The sequence below is a fragment of the Musca domestica genome, unplaced genomic scaffold, assembly GCF_030504385.1.
Source record: "Musca domestica strain aabys unplaced genomic scaffold, Musca_domestica.polishedcontigs.V.1.1 4, whole genome shotgun sequence".
In the NCBI taxonomy this organism is placed as follows: Eukaryota; Metazoa; Arthropoda; class Insecta; order Diptera; family Muscidae; genus Musca; species Musca domestica.
This window is the reverse complement of record NW_026712328.1, coordinates 10,925,450-10,949,349: the sequence shown is the minus strand read 5'-3', so window position 1 is coordinate 10,949,349 and position 23,900 is coordinate 10,925,450. Positions and strand designations below refer to the sequence as shown.

Below are 23,900 nucleotides of genomic sequence, written 5' to 3'. Positions count from 1 at the left end.
GTTAAATCGACTTAGAATTTTATGCTGATTATGAATATATATACTTTATGGGGTCTAAGACGAATATTTAAGGATGTTACAAACGGAATGACAAAGTTAATATACCCTCCTTTCCAAGGTGGAGGGTATAAAAATATATTGCTACATACACAGTGGTGTGTAACGGCGTTTAATGGAATCTATGAGATTTTGGCGAATTTAAACGTCGTAAAGTAGTAAAAGAAGAGCAATTTTATTGTTAGTGGATTTTGCCCTTTTATATATTCGAAACTGTGGGTCAGAAGCATCTATTTGTAATATAGAGACTTGCTCAAACAAAGAAAAGACTCTAATTGAGAAAACATTGAAAATTCATTGTTGGAATGAACATTATTTGGACTGTTTGTTGGCACACCATTAAATAATTTGCTCGTTTGAAACTTTACAAGAAGTACAAATTAAAGTTTTTTAAATCTTTCTCAATTATTGGGGAATAGATATAGTAGAGCAATCGTTCTAAATTTATGATTGATAAATGCTGAAGTTTAATCGCCGGTCTGTAAAATATCTTTTTTGGAGACTTACGGAAGACGTTACAAACATTCAAAACTCAAGGGTACGGTTGTTGAGTGCTCTTGACTGCTCAGATTGGACGTTTAATTGTAAACGTTTTTGGAACAAATTATTCGAAAATTAGAGTAGAAACCTTTCTCTGGAGGAGCAGTGATAGCTCGATGACAATGGCAAGTCTAGAAGACTTTTTGAATAAATGTGAGGAAATTCGTTGACAGCCGAAGGTTTCTCTATTGCTTGGGACAATTTGAGGAAACAATATGAAAATAAGAGAATTCTAGTAAATACTCAGCTGCGAAATTAATTTAATCTTGCTCATTGTGGGCAAGAATCGGCATGTGGCCTAAAGAAACTGCAACGAGACGTTACTAATTGCATAGCGGTCCTTGATTTATATAAAATTGATGTGAAGTCTTGGGACCCTATATTTGCCTATATTTGCTCTACAAAAATGCCGAAACTTACTCTTTCTCTATGGGAGCAGTCTTTACATAATAAGACAGAAATGCCTCACTGGGATGACTTGAATAAATCTCTCACGGAGAGATTTAAAGCATTGGAAAGTGTGTCTGTTTCTAGGCTTACCTTTTTTGCCTTTGAGCCTTTTGAAATAATAAGAAATTAGTTTTGTTTTTTATTTTGTGTTTTTATTTATTATTATTTAGATTTTTTCCCAGGGGTAATTGCAATATAGATGTAACATTAGGTTTTAGGTTTTTGCAATTTATTTTATGTTTTCAATAGTTCATAAGTTTTATTTAGTTTATTTATTTTTGTACATTTTAACTCACTAGTTTCTAAGTTTCAATTCACTAGTTTTAAGTTAATATATTCTTAAATTAATTAGTTTGTAGGTTTTAGAATTCAAAACTTTCGTTGCATAATTTCACCTTCTTGTTGTACGTTGTTTGGCTCTTTATGTTGTAACTTCACTGTTTTATGTCTCTATTTTTTGTAAAAGTTGTGTTATTAGTCTTGTTATTTTGGGGTTTTGTATTTACACTTTCACTTGTCACTCGGGGGGGAAACTCGCGTTCGCGCTAAGAATTCGATGAGAACTAACTATTCCCCAATTTGCATCGTCACATCAAACCTGTTTTGGCTGTTGACGATGCTTATTTATTGGAATTCAGCATTGGAATTTACCGGTGGCTGCATAAATGTATGTGTGTATGTGTACGTGTTTACATTATTTACATCATTTTGTTATGATGCCATTTATGCGGCCGCCGGTAAATATCCAACCAACAGTGTTGGGCAAATTAATAGCAATATTATGAACATTTTCTGGGCCCCGAATGACAAGTGTAAGTATTCATTTCTAATATACCATAAGGATCCTCGGTCTTTAGTTCCTCGGCATGTTCTTGATTGGCCCAGCAAACACGTAGCCCAGTTGAGTATTGTACGCCAGGACATCTCCAATTCCAGCTGCTGTACACCCATCTTTCCTTATGGCTGAGTACGTATCCGCTCCCAGTTCCACATCGATCGGACTATTTCCTCTGGGATCAGGGTCAGCTAAAGCGTAGCTCGTGAAGCATCTAGTGGGGTCTTCTAGTATTGGGTCTGAGTAAATGCGTCTGGGCAGGTCTTCGATTATTAGCGCATTTACCTTCAGACGCCATGTAGAGTTTGTGCGGCGGGGCGAAACGGTGAAAGTGGTGAATCGCTCCCCTTTGTAGTTCCGCGACTGCAGACCCAAGCGACGGAAAGCTGCATAGGAAATCTTTGACATCGTCGCAGATTGGCTAATAATAGCTCGCAGCATACTAAACCCCTCCATGCCCTCGGCCGTTATGCGTACCATCGCTGTTGGTACAAAAACCAAATCCCATGCGAAGGCTGGGGTGGTGACGGCTTCTATATTCAGGGATACCTCATCCAATTGAGACGCCCCGTGCAAAAGGGTATGGTGCCGGTCGTTGCATCTCCGGCAACCAGTTAGAGACGGGCAGTCGGGGGCCAAATGACTTCTCGCCAGGCAATTTCGGCAATACCCCCGACGCTCCACGGTCTCATACCGCTGGAAGGGCGTCTGTCTGCGGAATCTCTCACAGGCACTGAGGGCATGGTCATCTTGGCAGAGCCCACATGAATATTGCCAGTAGCTTGGTCTTTCTTGGCGTTGGCGGGGTCTTGCGTCGGATCGGCTTCGTTGACGTCTTTCAGGGGATGTGGAACTGGGACGTATGGGTCTATTGGCGCTTCTTGCTGTTGGTCGGGCATTTGAGTTCGGGCTACGGCTGCTATCGTCTAGACGGCAGTCCTGGTTGGGCAAGTAAGCGGCCATATCTGAAAAGAAATTGAGGCGAGTACTAAATTCTTTTTTGAGTGGGAATCCGACTAGTCAGTCGGAAAACAATTTGACAATTTTTGTAATGGGTCTGCTAATGTTGCCACTTGCCGTCCGTATGTCTACAACCCTGGTATTTTGGTCACTACCTGGATACGTTTTTTCGATACGACCTAACTTCCATTCATGCGGAGCCAATCTATCATCTTTTACGACAACTAAATCTCCTTCTTTGATGTTCTCCTTTTCATATTTCCACTTAGTTCTTCTGTGAAGTTCGTGAAGATATTCTAATTTCCATCTGTTGCAAAAGTATTGTGAAATAACTTTGAGTCTTTTCCAACGATTGACTAAGCTTAAATCTGTATCTGAAATGTCTGGTTCAGCTGGGGTAAGAATAGGTGTTCCTATTAAGAAATGACCAGGTGTCAAAGGGGAAAGGTCGTTTGGGTCGTCGCTAGCAGGACTTAAGGGTCGTGAGTTAAGGCAGCCTTCAATTCTTGATAAAATAGTTGTAAATTCTTCAAAAGTGAAATTCATTTTTGGGATACTTTTTCGTAAATGAGTTTTAAATGATTTGACGCCAGCTTCCCACAAGCCGCCCATGTGCGGAGCACCAGGAGGAATAAATTTCCAAGTAAGATTTTGAGTGAAATTATTTTGAATTGTGCTATTTTGAATATTCTTCATGAAAGCTAGTCTATCTCGCTTTAATAGATCAACCGCTCCCACAAAGTTTGTTCCGTTGTCCGAAAATATACAAGACGGACAACCTCGCCGGCTAATAAACCTAGAAAAAGCGGCAAGAAAGGCATATGTCGACAAATCGCTTGTTGGTTCTAAATGTATAGCCTTAGTGGCGAAACAGACAAAAATGCAAACGTAGCCTTTTGTAATAAAGCAGGCTCTTCCTGAATAACTTTTAATGTTAAAGGGTCCTGCAAAATCTACCCCTGTGTTTGTAAAGGGTCGAGAAAGAAAAGTTCGTTCGGGTGGTAGCGACGCCATGATTTGAGTTTGGGTTTGTTTTTTGTGAATTAAGCAAATTCGACAATTTCGTATGGTTTGTTTGATTAGCGACTTGAGTCCGAATATCCAGAATTCGGACCTTAATACTCGGGTCATTAATTGATTACCCCCGTGTAAGGTAACCTTATGAGTGAATTCGACTAACAATTTGCTAAGTTTTGCGCCATGTGGTAATATTATTGGGTGACGTTCGCTATATGTAAGGGCTGGCGATTGTACCAATCGGCCATTTGCTCTAATAATACCCTTTGAGTCTAGAAATGGGTTGAGGGTCAACAGAGGACTTGAAGGAGAAATTTGACTCTTTTTCATAAGTGCGTTGTATTCGTCTGCATATACGAATTTTTGGGTACGAATTATACAAGATCGTTTTCCATCTTGGATTTCATCTGATGTAAGGTCGTTTGCTGAAGTGCGAAGGTGTTGTCTATTTACCCCAGAATTTTTCCAGAGTCTTAGAGCATATGCGTATGATCGATAAACCTTAGATAAAGAGGAGAAATGTTTTAAAGGGTCTTCCTTTTCTGCGAAAAGGGTCATGACTTTTGCCGTTTTGGCTTCCAAATTTGTGTCATTTGGGATTTCATACGATGGCCAACGGTCTTTTGGCATTCTGAGCCATTGAGGTCCCTGCCACCAGAGATCACTAGTCTTTAGCTCTGCGGGTGAACATCCACGGCTCGCAATATCAGCTGGATTATTTTCCGAATCAACATGTCTCCAATTTTCTTGTCCAACATTATCAGCAATTTCCGAGACTCTATTTCCAACAAATGTGCTCCAATGACAAGGAGGCTTTTTTAACCATGCTAATACGATGGTAGAGTCGGTCCAAAATTGTGTCGAATATTTTGATATCTGTAGGCTATTTACAATGGATTTAGCTAATTTTGATAGTAATACCGCCCCGCATAACTCGAGTCTGGGTATTGATAATTTTTTAATAGGAGCGACACGAGTTTTTGCTGCTAATAAGAATGTATGCGCCTTATGGTCAGTATTTTCCACCCGAATATAAAGAGTGGCTCCATATGCGCTTTCTGACGCGTCACAAAATCCATGAATCTCTACAGAACCATCTAGCGTGTATTGAATCCATCGAGGAACTCTCAGATATTCAATATCTTTGCTATTTTGGACGAAATTGTTCCAGTTCATCTGAGTTATTGGCTTCAATTGATCATCCCAGTCAATTTTGTCTAGCCAGATTTGTTGCATTATTAGCTTGGCTACAACAACCACCGGTGCCAGCCATCCACATGGGTCAAACAATTTGGCTATCGTTGATAAAACTTCTCGTTTTGAAGATACATTTTTATTTTCCATTGAAGGTGGTGTGAACGAAAAATAATCGCCTGAGATATTCCATCGAATTCCAAGGGTCTTAGTTGAAGCATCTTCGGAAATGTCTAGCCAATTGAGTGGTAGCAAATGTTCATGTGGAATATCTTGTATTATTTTGCGATCATTTGATGCCCATTTCATTAGTGTAAAACCAGCAGAGTCTAAAGCAGCAGTTAATTCCTTTCGAGCTTTTATTGATTCATCTTCAGTGTGGCCGCCAGCTAACACATCATCAACATACAAATTATTCAAAATTATATTTGCGGCTCTAGGGTACGATTCTTTGACATCTTCTGCTAGTTTAAGAAGAGTTCTCAATGCTAAATATGGTGCGCAGTTAACTCCAAATGTAACTGTCAGCAGCTCATAATCCTCTACTGGGTTTTCCGGAGACTTTCTAAAGAGAATTCTTTGATATTTTGTTTGATTTGGATCCAAAAGTATTTGGCGATACATCTTTGTTATATCTGCATTGAAGGCATACTTGAAAAATCTCCATTTTAAAATTTGCAATACTAAATCCTGTTGAAGAATGGGTCCAGGAAATAGTATGTCATTGAGACTTGTTTTGTTTGATGAAGGACAAGATGCGTTAAATACGACTCTTAACTTCGTTGTGAGTCGATCGGGTTTTATCACAGCGTGATGTGGTAGATAATAATTTGGCATTTTATCTATTTCATTCGGATTGACTTTCCTCATATGACCGAGTTCTAAGTATTCAAGTATTGAAGCATCATATTGTTCTTTGATCTCTGGTGTTTTCATAAGTTTTTTCTCCATTCTGTAGAATTGAGCTAGGGCGATGTTTCTGGAATTCCCCAATTCCTCGCATTTTTTGAATGGGAGAGTCACCACATATCTTCCATCCTTGTTCCGTATTGTTGTTTCCATGAAGTTTTGTTCACAAAATTGGTCTTCTTCTGACCGTAAAACTTTTTTAGGGGTCTCTTCCACCTCCCAAAAACGTGTAAGTACTTTCTCTATTGAAGTTGTGTTTAAAAGTGAAATTTGTTTTCGTTGAAGGATGCTTCCTGGTATGGGTCCTCCAACTATCCATCCAAATTTGGTTTTTTGTGTTAAAATTGATCCAAATGTTTTCATTGGAGTTCCAATTGTGAATATTAATGGTCCTATGTCCATTCCAATAAGTAAATCGATTGGTTGACTAACGTAAAATTTCGGGTCAGCCAGTTCTAATGCTGTTACATCTCGAAGTTGTGAATCATCTAAGTTCTGTGGTGGTAGATTTGAAGGTAAGTTCTTTAAAACTGGAGCCCAGACTTCCAGTTTAAAGCTAGGGTCGTATTTGGATCTCATTGTAAACAAGCAAGATTTTGTTGAAGTCTCAGAAACAAATTGACTTAAGCCAGTGACATGAACTAAGTTGTTCCGTGTAGGTAACTTCAAAAAGTTTTTCATCTTTTCCGAAATAAAGGTGGATTGTGATCCTGAGTCTATTAGAGCTCGGGCATCGTAAAGTTGTCCTTTGGTTTCAATTTGTACTATTGCTGTGAAAAGTAGCGTTCCTCCAGATTGTCGCTCACTAATTTGCTTATCTTGGAGGGTCAAAGTAGTAATAGTAGTTGGTTCTAGGTTTGTAGTGGACTGTATTTGATTTGTAAGAGCGGCAGCACTAGTACTAGGTCGTGCTTCCACTCGAGCTAGGTATGAGTTAGTTGTTTGGGTTTCCGTTCCCTTGTGTAACAAAGTATTGTGTTTCATAGTACAAATACGGCAGCCAAAGCGACTTTTGCAATCCTTTACTCCGTGATTTGATGACAAGCAATTGTAGCATAAGTGTGAAGTTTTCACGATGTGAATTCTGTCATTCACACTCTTTTTCAAAAATTCGCTGCAATCTCTTATGAAATGATTTGATTTGCAGACTTGACAAGTTTGAGTATTTTTCGGCTTATTTTGTTGAGGTAATATTACATTAGTAGGTCTTCCTCCAAAGTTGTTTGTATTTTTTGAGACATTTGTTTGAAATGTTTTCAAAAATCTAGGCGTGTGATTGTTAGTTGGTTTTTGTTGAGCGAATTTCGATGTAGAAGGCTTTATGTTACCAACTGATTCCAAAGTTTTGAATTTGTTTGTTAAGAAAGCGTCAAACTGTTCCCATTTTGGAATTTGTTTACAATCGCTTAATGAGTTCTCGAATTCTTCTAAAAAGCCTCTAGGTAATTTTGTTGAACAAATGTATATTAAAATCGGATCCCATCCTTTAACATCAACATCAAGCATCCCCAGTGTCTGAATGCTGCTATTAACAGTGCGTTGTAGTTTTTGTATAGTGTGACTTGATTCAGTAGAAACTCCAGGTAGATTAAAAAGTGTCTTGATTTCTTCATTAATTTGCATTCGTTTATTCTCGTAACGATCTGTGAGATTTTTCCATGCTAATGTAAATCCATCATTAGTTAGTGGGACATGTGAAATACTTTCTCTAGCTTCTCCTGCTGTCTTCTGCGTTAAATGGAATAATTTTTCGACATTGCTTAATTTTGAGTTGTTAATGTAAATTGCCGAAAATAGATCTCTGAAAGTCGGCCATTCTCTATAACCACCTTTAAATGTGTCTGTATCGCATGGAGGTAGCCGCGATACGTTTGTGAAATCCACTTCCCTTCCTTGTTGTGACATCTCTGACTCTCTTTTCATTTTTTCCTGTGTCTTTTCATCCAAAAGATTTTGAATTTGTCCATTTATTGAACTCAGCGCTTTTTTGTACGATCCCATGGTATCCATATAGTGCTTCCTCAGTTTATTTTTATCGATCGGCTTTCCTTCCTCTTCTGGAACATAATCCCGACAGTCTATGTAGGCTCTCTTGACCTGGTCCCATGCAGAGTCCAACTCCATTCGTGTTGTTTCCAAAGTATGTACCGTGTCATCAGGTTTGGTTATTGAAAAAATTGAAATATAATCCAGAAGATCGTTGACGCAATTTGTGAATTTATCGCTTAAAGTTTTATCCATTTTGAAAACTGAGCGTTAACCTTTACGAAATTTTGTTGGTTTACAAAAAAGAAAAGTTGCCCAATGAAAAGGACTAACTTGGTTTAGAATTTAAACTTTTATCCAAATTTTGATTTTTTAAAATGAGGATAAGTTTTTTTTTTCAATATTGGTCGACGAAAACGATCCTATTTTATTGGTTTGAGTCAAATTATATTTCGTTCCTTTCAATAATTTAAAAGTTTTTTTCAAAAATTCAAAATTTTTTTTTATATTTGACGCCGGACTGACTTGATTAAAAATGTTTGCTGGGTTACCAGAAGGGTCAAATTTTCGCCAAAATGAGCAAAAAAGAAAATAAAATCTCTTAAAGTCCACTTACAGGAGGATTTTATTTTTGCAATTCGACAAATAATCAAAAGTTTTTAAAACAGAAGTGTTTAAACGAGAATTGCAAATTACCAGAGATGTTTTTTCCAAAAAAAAACGAGAGTCTAATTTGATTGTCAACGAGAAGTTGAAAATCCCAAAAAAAATTCAGAGAATCCAAAAAAATTTCAACGAAGTAAAAATGTGTGTTGGGTTGTCGAAAAAAATTTTAAAATTTTTTAGTTAAAATCACTTAATATCCTATGAAAGGAGGATTTTATTTTATAACCAATAACTTTGATTATTGCTTGTGAAAATTTGTCTGATTCAACAAATTTTCTAAATTCGCCAAATTTTTTCGATAAAATTCGCAACGAGAATTAGAGAAAATTATGTATGTATAAATCCAAATATTTCAGAAGAAATATTTCAAACAAATAATTTGGGTCAAAAATCCAAAAATTTGAGCAAAAATTTCCAAAAAATTTGATTTGGGTCAAGGTCCAAATATTTCAGCGGAAAATTTTATGTCCCAGCAAAATATTTCAAAAGAAAATAATTTGGGTCAAAATCCAAATATTTTCAGCATAAATTTCAAGAATTGCAGAAAAATTGAAGAAATTGCAAAAAATTTAAGAAATTGCAAAAAAAATCCAAGGAAGAAATTTTTCCCAAAAAGTCGTGTAATGTGTCACAAAATCAAAAAAGTATACCAGCAAAATATTTCTGCGAAAAATGCAAGAAATTAATTTTGGGTCACAGAAAAAATTTTAAGCTCCTTAGAGCAATAAATATTGTGCTAAATGGGAAAAAAGGTTAAAATTAGAATAAAAATAAAAAATTGTAAATATATGGGATCGATTTTATGTCTGTCCACCAGACTCCGATATAAAATTTGTTCTCCAAAATTTTAAATAAATTTGTAGTTTAAGTTTCTCATGTATGTCTGTCCACCAGACGCTTGCTTTTTTTTTCCAAAAAATGTTTCAAAAAAAAATTAGGTTATTTTTCGTCTGTCCACCAGACGCTATTTTTTAAACGGGGTTTATTTACTCGTTTATGTATTCGGATGACGCCAAAATTTTCCAAAAAATATGGCGACTATATATTACAAGTGACGCTTTGTTTCAAAAGTTGTATATAAAATTGTTGTAATATGGCGTTTATATGCTTTCTTGGTGACGCCAACTTTCCAAAGTTAAAAGCTTATGTGTTTGTGTCAATATGGCGCTTATGTATTCGCCTGAACTCCACGTTCATAAAATTCCAGAATTTTTAGTATATATATATTTGGATATGGCTGAAAATTCCCGTTTTTTCAGAAAAGAATATGTCTGCCTGTTTTTCCCGGGTCAAAAGCCAACTGTCCGTCCAGAAAAATGGCTCAAAATTGGTAAATTTTCAATCACTGTGTCAGAGTTGGCAACTAGCAGCTTTGAATATGGGTCAAAGTGTTATTGCAAATTATGGGAATATGCGGGTCAATGCAAATATTGAAGATTTGCTTGCTCCCGAAATGCCCTTTTGTGTCAAAAAAGAAAATTTCACGAGTACTCACTTTGATGTTGGGTTTTGGGTCTCGGTTGTTGTTGTTGTGCTGCGTGTGTCCGTCCTACTGCTGGCTCCAAAATTCTCCGTGTTGTGGTTGTTTCGCAATTTTCCTTTGCCACTGCTTTTTTCCACTGAATACTGTCTCTTTTGTGTCACTGTGTATCGTCTTTTGTGTATCACTGTGTATTGTCTTCTTGTATAAAAAAAATTTAATGTCACTTATTATTTTGTAAAATTTTTTGAGAATTGTATATTTTTTAAAATTAAAGAAAAAAATTAATTTTTCTAAAATTTTAAAAAATTTTATTATTTTGTTGCACTGTGTATAGTCTCTTTTCGTTGCACTGTTCACTGTCTATTTTTTTTATTAATTGTTTTGTTTTTCAATATTTAACAATTTATTTTTTCTTTTTTGACTTTTTTGTTCTTTGCACTTATTTTTGCACCCACTGTATATTTCACTGTTCTTTTTTTTTTTTCACTGTTCTTTTGTCCGTCCACTCACAAGTTTTTTTTCGTTTTTAATAATTTAAAAAACTTCACTTTTTTAATCCGGCTCTGGAGGACCAAATGTTTCTAGGCTTACCTTTTTTGCCTTTGAGCCTTTTGAAATAATAAGAAATTAGTTTTGTTTTTTATTTTGTGTTTTTATTTATTATTATTTAGATTTTTTCCCAGGGGTAATTGCAATATAGATGTAACATTAGGTTTTAGGTTTTTGCAATTTATTTTATGTTTTCAATAGTTCATAAGTTTTATTTAGTTTATTTATTTTTGTACATTTTAACTCACTAGTTTCTAAGTTTCAATTCACTAGTTTTAAGTTAATATATTCTTAAATTAATTAGTTTGTAGGTTTTAGAATTCAAAACTTTCGTTGCATAATTTCACCTTCTTGTTGTACGTTGTTTGGCTCTTTATGTTGTAACTTCACTGTTTTATGTCTCTATTTTTTGTAAAAGTTGTGTTATTAGTCTTGTTATTTTGGGGTTTTGTATTTACACTTTCACTTGTCACTCGGGGGGGAAACTCGCGTTCGCGCTAAGAATTCGATGAGAACTAACTATTCCCAATTTGCATCGTCACATCAAACCTGTTTTGGCTGTTGACGATGCTTATTTATTGGAATTCAGCATTGGAATTTACCGGTGGCTGCATAAATGTATGTGTGTATGTGTACGTGTTTACATTATTTACATCATTTTGTTATGATGCCATTTATGCGGCCGCCGGTAAATATCCAACCAACAGTGTTGGGCAAATTAATAGCAATATTATGAACAGTGTCCGATATAACTTGTTCGAATGGGGTACAATTAGGACAAGGTTCTCGCCCAAAGCACAATCAATGTGAAAAATTGAGACAGTTTAGAGTCCACCATACCAAAGTGAATGAAAATAAATGCAATTTGTGTAAGGGCACTCACCCCTTGAAATCTTGTCCGAAATTCCTAAATATGGACTTCAAAAATAGATTAAATATCATTAAGAGGGAAAATCGTTGCATTAATTGTATGGCATTGGGCCATCGAGCGGTGGACTGCCGATCTCAGGGTTGCTCTAAATGTAAAGCAAAGCATCATAGTCTTCTTCATAAGAATACAATTTCTCAAGGTAATGATGCATACTCAACCAACACCTCAGATTTGTCTCAAATGTCGAATGTGAGTCCAAATATATCTTCGGGTCCAACAACTCTATCTAATCCTCGGGCCTTCCATACCTCTGTCTCAAATAGAACAATGCTTGCCACAGCATGGGTAAACATTTTAAGGAATGGAGTTCCATACAAAGTTCGTGCGCTAATAGACCCTTGCTCGGATGACTATTTTATTTCCTCTCGGTTGCAAAAAATGCTAAAGTTACCAACAAGCTTTGTCTCTGCGGAAATTTCTGGTTTAGGCGGTCAACATCTGACGAAATGCTCCAAAATAGCATCTATTAGAATTGGTTCGATGAAAAATATTTCTTTCACGCTAGACTTCGAGGCTTTCGTGGTCCCAGAAATAACGGGAAATATACCCACACAGCCATTGGATAAGATTCGTATGAACGAATTACCGGATCTAGATTTTGCGGATCCAACGTTTTATCGAGGTGGCCAAGTAGATGTATTGCTCGGTGGAAACATTTACCCAATTATCTTGCTCAGTGGAGTTAGGAAAAATATCTTTGGCTCACTTTTAGCTCAAGAGACCGTGTTTGGGTGGGTATTGACTGGCCCAGCAACCAATTTGCTCTGTCCGACTTCAATGAGTGTTTCCCATTGCACTAGAGTGTCAGTGCAAGACCAGCTAGCTAGGTTCTGGGAAATTGAAGAGGTACCCAAGGTCTCAACTACCTCGATAGAGGAACAGAAGTGCGAGGAAATTTTTCGATCTACGACTTCCAGAGGCTCTGATGGAAGATATACCGTGAACTTGCCCTTTAAAGACGATCCTCCTTTTTCTTTCGCATCAAAGTCTAGCCGATACGTTGCTCTTACTCAATATTTGCGGAATGAGACGTCGTTACTGAGAAATCCAAAACGAAAATCGGATTATGATGATGTGATTTTAGAATATTTGTCTCTGGGACATATGGAAAAGATAGAACACTTTGTAAACTACAAGGACTGTTTTTATTTGCCTCATCATGGCGTTTTTAAGCCTGAGAGCGTGACTACGAAACTGAGAGTAGTCTTCAACGCTTCATGTGCCTCGGTTAATGGCAAAAGCTTAAACGATGTGTTGTATGTTGGACCTTCCCTTCAAAAAGATATTATCTCTCTGATATTAAATTGGCGCTTATACAAATATGTATTTAATGCAGACATTTCTAAGATGTATCGTCAAATTTTGATCAATCCATTACATGCAAAGTACCAGCGTATTCTGTTCAGAACTTGCCCAGACGAAGAGGTTTGTGATTACCAATTGAAGACGGTAACGTTTGGCGTCAATTGCGCCCCATACTTGGCTCTTAGAACTCTTTTAGAACTCAATTGGCTCGAAAATTCTAAGAAATAATATGTATGTCGATGATGCTTTGGTAGGCGTTCATACTGTTTCGCAGGGGTTGAAAACGAAGTAAGAATTGATAAAAATTCTTGAATCAGGTGGATTTGAACTTCGGAAGTGGACGTCCAATTCCAAAGAAATTTTGAAGGAGCTCGGCGACAAAAGCTCTGCAAAGACGTTGGGTATTCGGTGGAACGCCTCGGTAGATAGTTTCTACTTTGTTATGGACAAAATTCCAGAAAGAAATTCGTTTTCTAAGAGGCAAGTGTTGTCCTTTATCGCAAAGATTTTCGATCCTTTGGGTTGGCTTTCCCCAATTATAATAACTGCGAAGATTCTCATGCAGCAATTATGGCTCGATGATGTTGGATGGGATGACCCCCTAAAGCCGCATACCTTATTAAGCTGGAGGAACTTTGTCTCAACTTCCGTGGGAATTGAAGAAATTAGCATACCCAGGTGGGTAAATTACTCTGTTGACTGCAATGTTCAATTACACGGCTTCAGTGATTCGTCTGAGTCGGCTTATGCAACAGCGTTGTATTTGCGAGTTGAAGTGGGACATCATATTTTTTCAAATTTGCTCGTTGCGAAGTCTAAAGTTGCCCCTTTAAAGAAGATGTCGCTACCACGATTAGAGCTCTGTGGCGCATTGCTTCTTGCGGAGTTAGTAGATTCAGTTTTGCCTCAATTGGATATTCAAAAGACGTCTTTGTTTGCTTGGTCAGATTCGACTATTGTACTAGCTTGGCTCAGGAAACCATCATACTCTTGGACAACGTTTGTCGCAAATAGAGTTTCTATTATCCAGGAGAAAATAGGAAGTGACTGGCATCATGTTCCTACGTATGAAAATCCGGCATATCTGGCAACCCGGGGGCGGACTCCTTTAGAAATAAAGGAGAGTGATCTGTGGTGGCATGGACCAACCTGGCTCAAATCGCCCGAAAATAGATGGCCGTCTGGTGTGGTGATATCTGAAACGATATTGGAGGCTAAACATAAAGCTTAAACGAAACGTTCATTTTGCTCAATTGTACAAAGTGCGTTCTGGCTCAAAAGAAACGACAAACACAGCTAATGGCTGCCCTTCCTCCAGAACGGACTACAATATCCAGACCATTTTCTACATCTGGTGTAGATTTCGCTGGCCCGGTGGAAATTAAGAATTTTAGTGGTAGAGGCTGCCGCATTTCGAAAGGTTATATTTGTCTGTTTGTTTGCTTCGCCACCAAGGCGATCCATTTGGAACCGGTCAGCGACCTTTCAACCCCGGCGTTTATCGCCTCTCTTGCTCGATTCGTTGCCCGGCGTGGTTGTCCCCGTCATATATACTCGGACAATGGCAAGAATTTCGTGGGTGCTGATCGCGAAATACGATCCAACCTCATGAAGATTATATCAGAAGCCAGAGACGATTCTGTTACTCGATACGGGTTCCAGAAGTTAGATTGGCACTTTAATCCTGCCGCAGCTCCACACATGGGTGGCCTGTGGGAGGCAGGGGTTAAAAGTTGCAAAGTGCACCTGAAGAAAATCTCAGGGCAGATACGATATACATTCGAGGAGCTCTGCACTATACTCGCCCGCATAGAAGCGTGCATTAACTCTAGACCACTTACTTCCTTAACCGATGGCATAGATGACCCTAGCGCCCTTACTCCCGGGCACTTCCTCATCGGCGGTCCTCTGTTATCTCTTGCTGAGCATGACGAAGTCGAAAATAAAACGTCCTTGTTGAACCGTTGGAGACGTATAAAGTTGATTTCTCAAGAATTCTGTAGGCGCTGGAAAATGGAGTATCTCAAGGAGCTCCATAAACGCACTAAGTGGAAAGTGGCTCAAAACGATCTACAAGTTGATGATATTGTGGTGCTACATTCTGACTCACTTGCTCCAAACGAGTGGCGCCTGGGTCGCGTGGTAAAATTACACTTTGTACAGGACAATAGGGTTCACAAATTAGTACTCCTTCCTCGTCCCGAATAAACTTTGCTCTATAGACCAGCTTACGTTGTCACACTTAATGATGTCTTACTCTATGAAAATACGTCTACCCATCTTATTGTCGCCTAACCATGCCTTACACTTTCTTACAGTTGAGTTACAATGATGCCTTTAGGTGCCTACTTTGCCACACTCGGCACTGTCGCAGTTTTCTTCAGGCGAGGCCTTCAGAGAAGGACGCTATTGTACGCAAGTATCAGGGCTGCGTAAATTGTCTTGGCCTAGGTCATCGCGTTATTACCTGCCCTTGGAACGAAGGCAGTCGGGTATGCAATTTGGCCCATCACACCTGGTTGCATCCTCTTGATTTTAACCGGGAGGTTTGGTTGCGTATGACCGCCGAAGTCATGATGCATCTCCCGGGACTGGATGAAACACCCAGGAAAGTTCGTGTCCTTATCGACCCTCTTTACGATGAAAGCACACTCGAACTGGGCTCTCCCAGCAATTTTGTGATGTACCCGAGTCCTGCCACTGTTGTGCTGACATCGACAAACAACAATGTTTGGACGTACACCGCCAAACTTAACGTCCAGCTTGAGTCCGAGTTGTTATCGCCACGTCACGCCGTCGATATGCAATGTGTAAGAAAAGTTTACCCAAAGAAGGCGATAGCGGATCCCCATTTTGAAACACCGGGAAAATATAATGTGATCTTGAGAAAATCAGCATCTGATGGAATTTTCTTGGGCCTACCGATCATTGAACCAGGCATGCCGTACGCTCAAAACACCATCTTTGGCTGGACCTTTTTCGGCGACGTTTCCCGGAAGAAGTAAATGTTTCCCAAATATTCCTACTTATCCGATGGAAGTTATCAGTATTTGTTACGATACCATGAAGACCGTGGAGCTGGTTCCTTATTTTTATTAATTTTTAATTTGTTTAGTTTTTTTCTAATTTTCTAACGTTTTATATAATGTCAAATTAATTTCATAGTATACTTTAGTTGGGACCTTGTCCCAAGGGGGGGAAGATGTTCATGGGAAAAGCGCTACAAGCGCAGCACTAATGTTCGCCCTCGAAGGCAATTCCCATGTACGTCGTCTCTCCCATTTTTCTATACTGGCAATGCCATATCACTGGTTTTATTTTGATTAATATTTTCCTGCTCTCTTGCTCTCAGAGTAAGAACAAGGATCAAAGTAGAATTAATTAAAAACCGGGGTTGGACTCCCTGTCTCTTTGCACAACATTGGGTTTAATCATTCCCGTCTTAAAAATGTTACCACGTGTTAGATAATGGGTAATATTGGTTAACTTCTTTTGGTGCACTCAAAACTTCAACAATTCAAAGTAGAATTTGTGGTAGAAATCGGGAGCTATACAAAATCGTGGACCTATACACGCACTGTTTTGCCACCGTACTTATAATTGTATGCTGATTATGAATATATGTATATATGTTTATATATATATATATATATATATATATATATATATATATATATATATATATATATATATATATATATATATATATATATATATATATATATATATATATATATATATATATAACCAAAAATCAAATTTGAAACAATTTCGGAGGTAAATGTGATTAGAGCTATCAAAATACCGGAGCAAGAGTCCCTTATGACGTACAGTATCAATTCTTAGACAAATCCGTGAAAATGTTGGCAAAAATCATCAAAATACCGAACATTGGCAGATACCGTTGTATGGGGGCTATACCGAAACGATATATCTCATTTTCCATACCAACCATCTTAGGCACAATACAAATTGTTCTGCCAAATTTTGAAGCTCTACATCAAATAGTGAGGGCTGTATTGGCAGACAGACAGAACAAACATCGCTAAATCGACTTAGAATTTTATGCTGATCATAAATATATATATAAATATATACGACGAATATTTAGGAATGTTACAAACGACAAAGTTAATATACCCTCCTTTCCAATGTGGAAGCAGCTGTGTCCATGCGACTACCTGTATTCTTCTATCATGATTCTTTCATATAAAATACACAACCTTCGTTATCCATTATTTCATTTGAATAAATTTTACTGTTATTGCCATATTATCAATATAAAATATTGCAACATGGACTCCGCAAACTTTACGTTTAAAGATAAAGGGACGATTGCCTGCCCTTTTGTTTATCAGACAGTTTATATTCAAATGAATTATTAACCTGCCATAAGCCGGCTATTACATAAAAATGTGATGTTGTCGTGCAAATAAATCGTTTTTCGTTATTATAAGTTTCATTTAAATATGAACTGTTCATGAGCAAAAGGTCAGACAATCCTCCATTCATCATTTAACATAAAGTTTAGTGAATTCATGTTGCCATATTTTATATTGATAATATGGTCAATTTTTAAAAAAGAATGAAGATGCCACTGTGAAAAATGCCGTGACTTCCAGTCACATTTACAAAAAGCTTGTCATATTTCTTAATCATTTGTTTTAAAGGAAAGAAGTAATAATGAAAAACGGATGATGTGAACTTTATCCTTTACTTTTTCTAAAGTAAGGGATAACAAAATAGGACTATAAAAAAATTCTAAAAACGGATCTATGAATCGTAAAAACTAGTACAAAGGGATATTGATGGTGATACATCATAAGTACCAGTAGTTTATTTTTAAAATCAACGAGTTACTTATATTACGTATTTTTATACCCTCCACCATACTATGGAGGGTATATTAATTTTGTCATTCCGTTTGTAACTCCTCGAAATATTCATGTCAGACCCAACAAAGTATATATATTCTTGATCAGCGTAAAATTCTAAGGCGATTTAGCCATGTCCGTCTGTCTGTCTGTGTGTCTGTGTGTCTGTCTGTTGTAATCACGCTATCTTTCGAACAAATTGAGATAGAAGGCTAAAATTTTGCACGCATGTATATTTTCCCAGTAGGCAGGTTAAGTTCGTAAATGGGCCATGTAGACCCAAGTTATCATATAGCCCCCATATAACGGTACCTCCCGATATTCGGTATTTTGATGATTTTAGCGACATTGTTCACCGGAATTGTTTCAAATTTGGCATTTAAAGTTCAAAATGGATACTACAGCCTGAGACAGAAAATTGTCCGCGCAAGTCCACGTCTTCGTATAGCCCCCATACAACGGTACCTCCCTATATTCGGTATTTTGATGATGTTAGCGACATTATTCACCGGAATTGTTTCAATTTTGGTGTTTGAAGTTCGAAATGGATACTACAGCCTAAGGCAGAAAATTGTTTATGAAGGTCCACGTCTTCATATAGCCCCCATATAACGGTACCTCCCGATGGTATTTTGCATTATTGGCTACATTATTCAACGTTTATTTCAAGTTTCGAATTTGAATATGGTAATGGCTTGTGACAAACAACGCATATGTAGGTGCACGTCGTACAGGCCCTAATATAACGGCATTTCGGTATTTTTAAAATGTTAGCAGAATTTTTGGCGAAAGTTATCTTTTTCGAAAATTTTCAAATTCGTTCTAAATGGTGGAGGGTATTCAAAGTTCGGCCCGGCCGAACTTACTGCTTTTTTACTAGTTAAAAATGTCCTTGCTTTTTATGTATGTAGACAGAACATAAGCGTAAAAGTAATGATCTTAATCAAACCATCAACATTCAAAAAGTCAGAGATAGAACAGCTCAATGAATCAGTTATGAGTTATTGTACAATGTACATTCGCTTGTTATTGTTTTGAGGGTGTAGCCAGAAAAAAATTGTCTACTGGCAGTATCCGTGGAGAAAATATTGTTATTATATTCTAACAAATAATAAAATGTATATAGTATTTGTTTCCCTTTTTCATTATTTATGTTAATGTTTTGTTAATATGAATTTTTTATACCCACCTCCTTGAAAAGGAGGATTTATTAACTATGTCATTCCGTTTGTAACATCCCTAAATATTCATCGAAGACCCCATAAATCATATATATTCATAATCAGCATACGATTTAACTTCGTTCGTCTGTCGGTCTGTTGACATTACGATACAGTCCACATTAAATTTGGCGGAACAATTTGTATTGTGTCTAGGATGGTTGGCATTAAAAATGAGATATATCGGTTTGATATAGCCGCCATATAACCGTACCTCCTGGTATTCAGTAGTTTGATGCTTTTTGCTGAACATAGTATATATGAGTAGATATGAAAAAACAGCAACCAAATTCAGACTGCTGTCATTTCTAAGACACTTGTCCGACATTTCTTAAATTTATTCCAATGACAGCTCATTATATTGTTTACAAGAGTACAAAAACATTTTAGTGAGAATTTTCCAGAAAAAAAGTTATTCGAGATGGAATTCAAGCGTGATAGTGTGATTTCTTTATAATTGGCTGGAAAACCACAAGTGGCTATCATTAGAGCACTCCAGCATTTAAATGTGAATAGATCTTTTGTGTCTCGTACCATCGCTCGTTACCGTGATACTGGTAGCGTAGCCCGACGTCAAGGAAGTAGACGGAAGAAAACAGCAACATTAGCAGAAATTGTTCGAAAAGTAAAGAAGCAACTTGATCAAAACTCGCGTCGCAATGGCCGAAAAATGGGTCGTGAGCTAAATACATCGCAATATTCCATTCGGCAAATATTGAAAAATGGGCTCGGGGTAAAGCCATTGAAATTACAAAAAGTGCAAGAACTTACACCGCAACAGAAAGAAAATAGACTCAAAAGAGCTAAAGAGTTGCTTCGCTTGGCCGAAAGTGGTGAACTGCCGATTTTGGTTTCCTTCGACGAGAAAACATTCGTTGTCCAGTAGTTTGTAAACAAACAAAATGATCGTGTTTACTTGCCAAAGAGGTTAGCTGAAAATATGCACCTCCGCTTGGCCACCAGAACTCAAGCGCCGGCCATGGTGATGGTGAGAGCCGCCATAACAGCCGATGGTCGCTCTCCGCTCGTATTCATCGACATCAACAAGTGGCATCAGAATAAATGCCGAATATTATCGCGAACATATTCCGGAGGGTATATTAAAGCCTTGGGCACGCAAACATTTTTGGCCGCCGTCCTCAGACATTCCAAATAGATTCAGCACCATCGCACCCAGCACGCGCCACCCAATAATGGTTACAAAATGAGGTTCCTCGCTTTATTCCCTGCGTTGGACTAATCCGTTGGACTATTGTGTCTGAAGTATTTTGGAAAGCAAGGTTAGCACTAAAAAGTACCACAGTACCACCTCAAGCATGCGCTTCGACGGGAAAGCGCCAAAATATTGCAGAGCAACACTCGGTAAGCGTGTGACGATTTCATTGGCCGTTTGAAGCCCATAATTCGTGCCAAAGAACAAATCTAAACTTATTCTAAAATTTGATGCTATTTCCAAAATTTGTTGCTTTCAGACAATAAAATTAAAAAGCAAGTTAAAAAGCAGTAAGTTCGGCCGGGCCGAACTTTGAATACCCTCCACCTTTTGGAACGACTTTAAAAATTTTCAAAAAATAAAATTCTTAAAAAATTTTGTTAAAATTTTAAAAATACCAAATATAACCGTCTATTGGGGTCTATACGACGTGGACGTGGAAGAGTCGTTTGAAAAGTCATTGGATGAGTCAATCGAACCTGAACGATTAATGGAAAAAGCAATGGTAAGGGAATATGTATCTTTAATAAAGCATCAAATGTGGACTCTCGTTAATCGGGTCAAGGGGAAGAATATAATAGAATATAAAGTATACACAACTTATAACATACTCCACTTTTGGAAGGGACTTGAAAACTTTCAAAAAAAATCTGAAAACTACCACTTAAATGAAAACCTTTATATAGGGACTATACGAAGACGTGGACCCGCTTGCTTGAGGTGACCAACACTGTTGTACTTTTACTCCTTGTGTGGATTTTCAGACAACTCTGTTGAAAAATGTGGGTAAAATCATCAAAATTCCGAATATCGGGGGTACCGTTATATAGGGGCTATACGATATCGTGGACCTATATTGATAATTCTCTTCCAAGGGATAAAGTACCTACAAGGAACTCCTTGTGTGGATTATCAGACAATTCCGTTGAAAAATGTGACTAAAATCATCAAAAGTACCGAATATCGGGGAGTACCGTTATATGGTATACGATATCGTGGACCGATATAGCCCATCTTCGAACTTGACCAAAACAGCCAAGCAAAACAAAACAGGGAGTCGTAACACAGATCAGCGACTCTCAAGAAGCCCTTCTACTCCATATCAACCTTCATCGGAGCGAGACGGCAACTATAGCTCTGATGAAACTAATTAATACAGGTAAGATATACATTGGATTGATTCAGGAACCTTCGACAGTTAGAAACAAGGTCTCTGGACTAAAGCATTTTTACTATGCCAATACAGGGTCTCGACCGATAACTTGTATAATATGTCCCAAAAATGTATGATTTTTGCCCAGAGTTGTCAACATCGGAAGCAACAGTACTGAAACAGAGGAATTGCAGCATGTACCTAACGTCAGTGTACCTGCCGTTGGAGTCATCAACAATACCATCTACGTCGGAACTGCAGCAGATGGTAAACAAAGCAAAACGAACAGGTAACGAACATGGCGTAGTACTAACACTAATAAGAGCTAGGCCCTATTAGATTATCTAAATACTAACGACCTAAATATTCTTAGCTTTAGAAAGAATGGAACATTTGTAAATACAATATTTAGAAGGTTCTAGACATTACTTTTTGTTCAGAAAATAATATAAACGAGCTTCACAATTGAATGGATTCGGATGAGCACTCTTTTTCGTCCTATCGGTATATAAGGTTTGAACTTACCCGAAACAAATCCAAGACAAACTGGATGAAGTTACGGAGACTAGTAAAAGAAAGGCTAGGCAAGAAAACATTGAATAACTAAGTATATATGATATAGACAGAAATGTCAATAGGTTAACGGACACCTTAGTAAAGACATTCGAAGAATGCTGTCCACTTCGAGAGAGGAAATCTGCTTACAAAAAACCCTGGATGACAGGGGAATTTCGTAAGATGTCCGAAGGCTTTACAATAGAGCTTGACGTAAAAAACTAGAAACTAGAATGGATAAGTAAGGGCCACGTCACATACTATCAAACAATTTTACAGGTGGCAGCGTGAGAATTAATGGACAACTTTGTATCGGACCGGATACCTGTATCAATTGTAGCTGCCTCATGTTAACCATTAATTCCTACCAGAGACTCGTAGATCGACCGGTTGCTATCGCAAATGCCGACTGGAGACTGTTGTTATACAGACGGCTTAGTACAAAGGGGTAGAGTCGAACTGAGACTTTTTTATTGAAGAACCAAACGCCGTAATCTCTTTCTGCTTGTCCGATCATAGTACAATAATTCAAACGGAGGTGCGGGCGATTGCGGAGTGGTTGAATTAGCTTAATACCAACACGAGACCGGCTATCCGTAAAGGTCCTAACGGACAGTAAGCCCGCTATAAAAGCTATAACATCCAAAACAGTTAATTTAAAATCTGTATTGGAATGTATAAACTCAATCAACAACTATTCTCAACACGGCTCAGTACGCATTATATGAGTACCAGATCATGCGTGACTTAGAGGTAACGAGATTGCGAACTCTCTCGCCAAAAGAGGCAGCGAATTGGGAATAGTAAACTTAGACAATCCAGTGCCGCTAAACGCGTCACGTCTAGAGTTGAAGAAACGGACAGAAAACGCCCACATATCCCTATGAAACAATGAAGGCGTAGGGAAAACCACAAAAATCCTATGGGCGACCCCAATGAGATAAAGTATCCCTATGGAACAATGAAGGCGTAGAGAAAACCCCAAAAATCCTATGAGTCGACCCCAATGAGATAAAAAGATTATTTTATTACAAGGTAACAAAGAGATTTGTGGGTTAACATGCATCCTCACGGGGCATCTGGGCCAAAAAGTTCATATGTATGAGATAGGATTTGCAGATAGCAGTATTTGCAGAGCATAACATGCCTTAATCAGATCATGATAAATTAAATAAGACAGTTAAGGAATTTTGTTAAGGCGACTGTATTTCAAATATAAGCAGTCTTCTTCAACAACCTTTTAGTCTAGAGCGCACAACATGCATATACTGGCTTAAGTGTATGTCCACCAGGACGTGTGGCGATTGTTTCGCACCGCTTTTCAAACTATGGTAAAATGTGAGGACAACATTCGAGCAATTCATGGTAAATTGGAAAAAAGGGGATAAGGACGAAAGAATGGATAAGGTAGACTCTCAAGCAGCCGCAAAATAGGGGAAGTAGTATCCCCATCGCAATTATCATTCCAAAGTCCCGCCACTTTTATCCATCCTGAGCATAATTCCAGCTGTTCGTTTAACCTTCCTTCATAAGTCTATAATGGAGATTACACGCCTTAACCCATATTTCCAGATATGCTTACAGCGGTACACATCAAAATTTCTAAGCTCAATTAGTTGAGCTTTTATTTCATTTAACTCAGAAGACTAAAGGAGAAGCACTTGATATGGGCCTTGATCAATCACATTTCCCCGCTTTCCTCGCATAACTTATGCTCTCGTTTCGAAAATAAGCAAAATCTGATGAATGATCTGTTGAAAGTTTTATTCAAACTGCCTTTCATAAAATCCGAGTAAGTGAGCACCATTTAGTCAATGAAAAGTGATATCAAGTAATTGATACGCTTGTAATGTACGAGATCGATGTCGGAAATTGGGATCCAACATTCGCATTATTTTATTCTAATGTCTTCCAGACTCAACTATCATATAGTGGGAGCAAGGTTTTTCTGACAAAAACATTATATCAAATTGAGAAAACCTTGACGCTTTTCTTACAAATCT

General features: G+C 37.8%; 2 protein-coding genes and 1 long non-coding RNA gene across 5 annotated transcripts in view; 1 reads left to right on the top strand and 2 right to left on the bottom strand.

Moving 5' to 3' along the window:
* The window catches only part of LOC131804149 (uncharacterized), a 90,153-nt gene that overhangs the window by 2,043 nt on the left and 64,210 nt on the right, over positions 1–23,900 (top strand). The gene's annotated exons all lie outside the window — the stretch shown is intronic.
* LOC131804147 (uncharacterized) overlaps positions 1–23,900 on the bottom strand; it is a 164,076-nt gene that overhangs the window by 96,004 nt on the left and 44,172 nt on the right. The window lies entirely within an intron of this gene.
* Positions 1,153–11,166, bottom strand: LOC131804148 (uncharacterized). Of its 3 annotated transcripts, XM_059126564.1 has the most exons (3): positions 10,994–11,166; positions 10,110–10,292; positions 1,158–2,847 (listed from the first exon to the last, which is right to left on the bottom strand). In XM_059126564.1, exon 3 carries the CDS (start codon positions 2,843–2,845, stop codon positions 1,901–1,903), a length of 945 nt encoding a protein of 314 aa, XP_058982547.1. In that variant the 5' UTR covers positions 2,846–2,847; positions 10,110–10,292; positions 10,994–11,166; the 3' UTR covers positions 1,158–1,900. The 3 variants fall into 3 exon arrangements, 2 of the variants coding, with proteins under 2 accessions (XP_058982546.1, XP_058982547.1); XM_059126563.1 differs by lacking the exons at positions 10,110–10,292; positions 10,994–11,166 and having other exon boundaries at positions 1,153–1,497; positions 1,883–4,171; XR_009342911.1 differs by lacking the exons at positions 10,110–10,292; positions 10,994–11,166 and having other exon boundaries at positions 1,160–1,497; positions 1,883–4,155.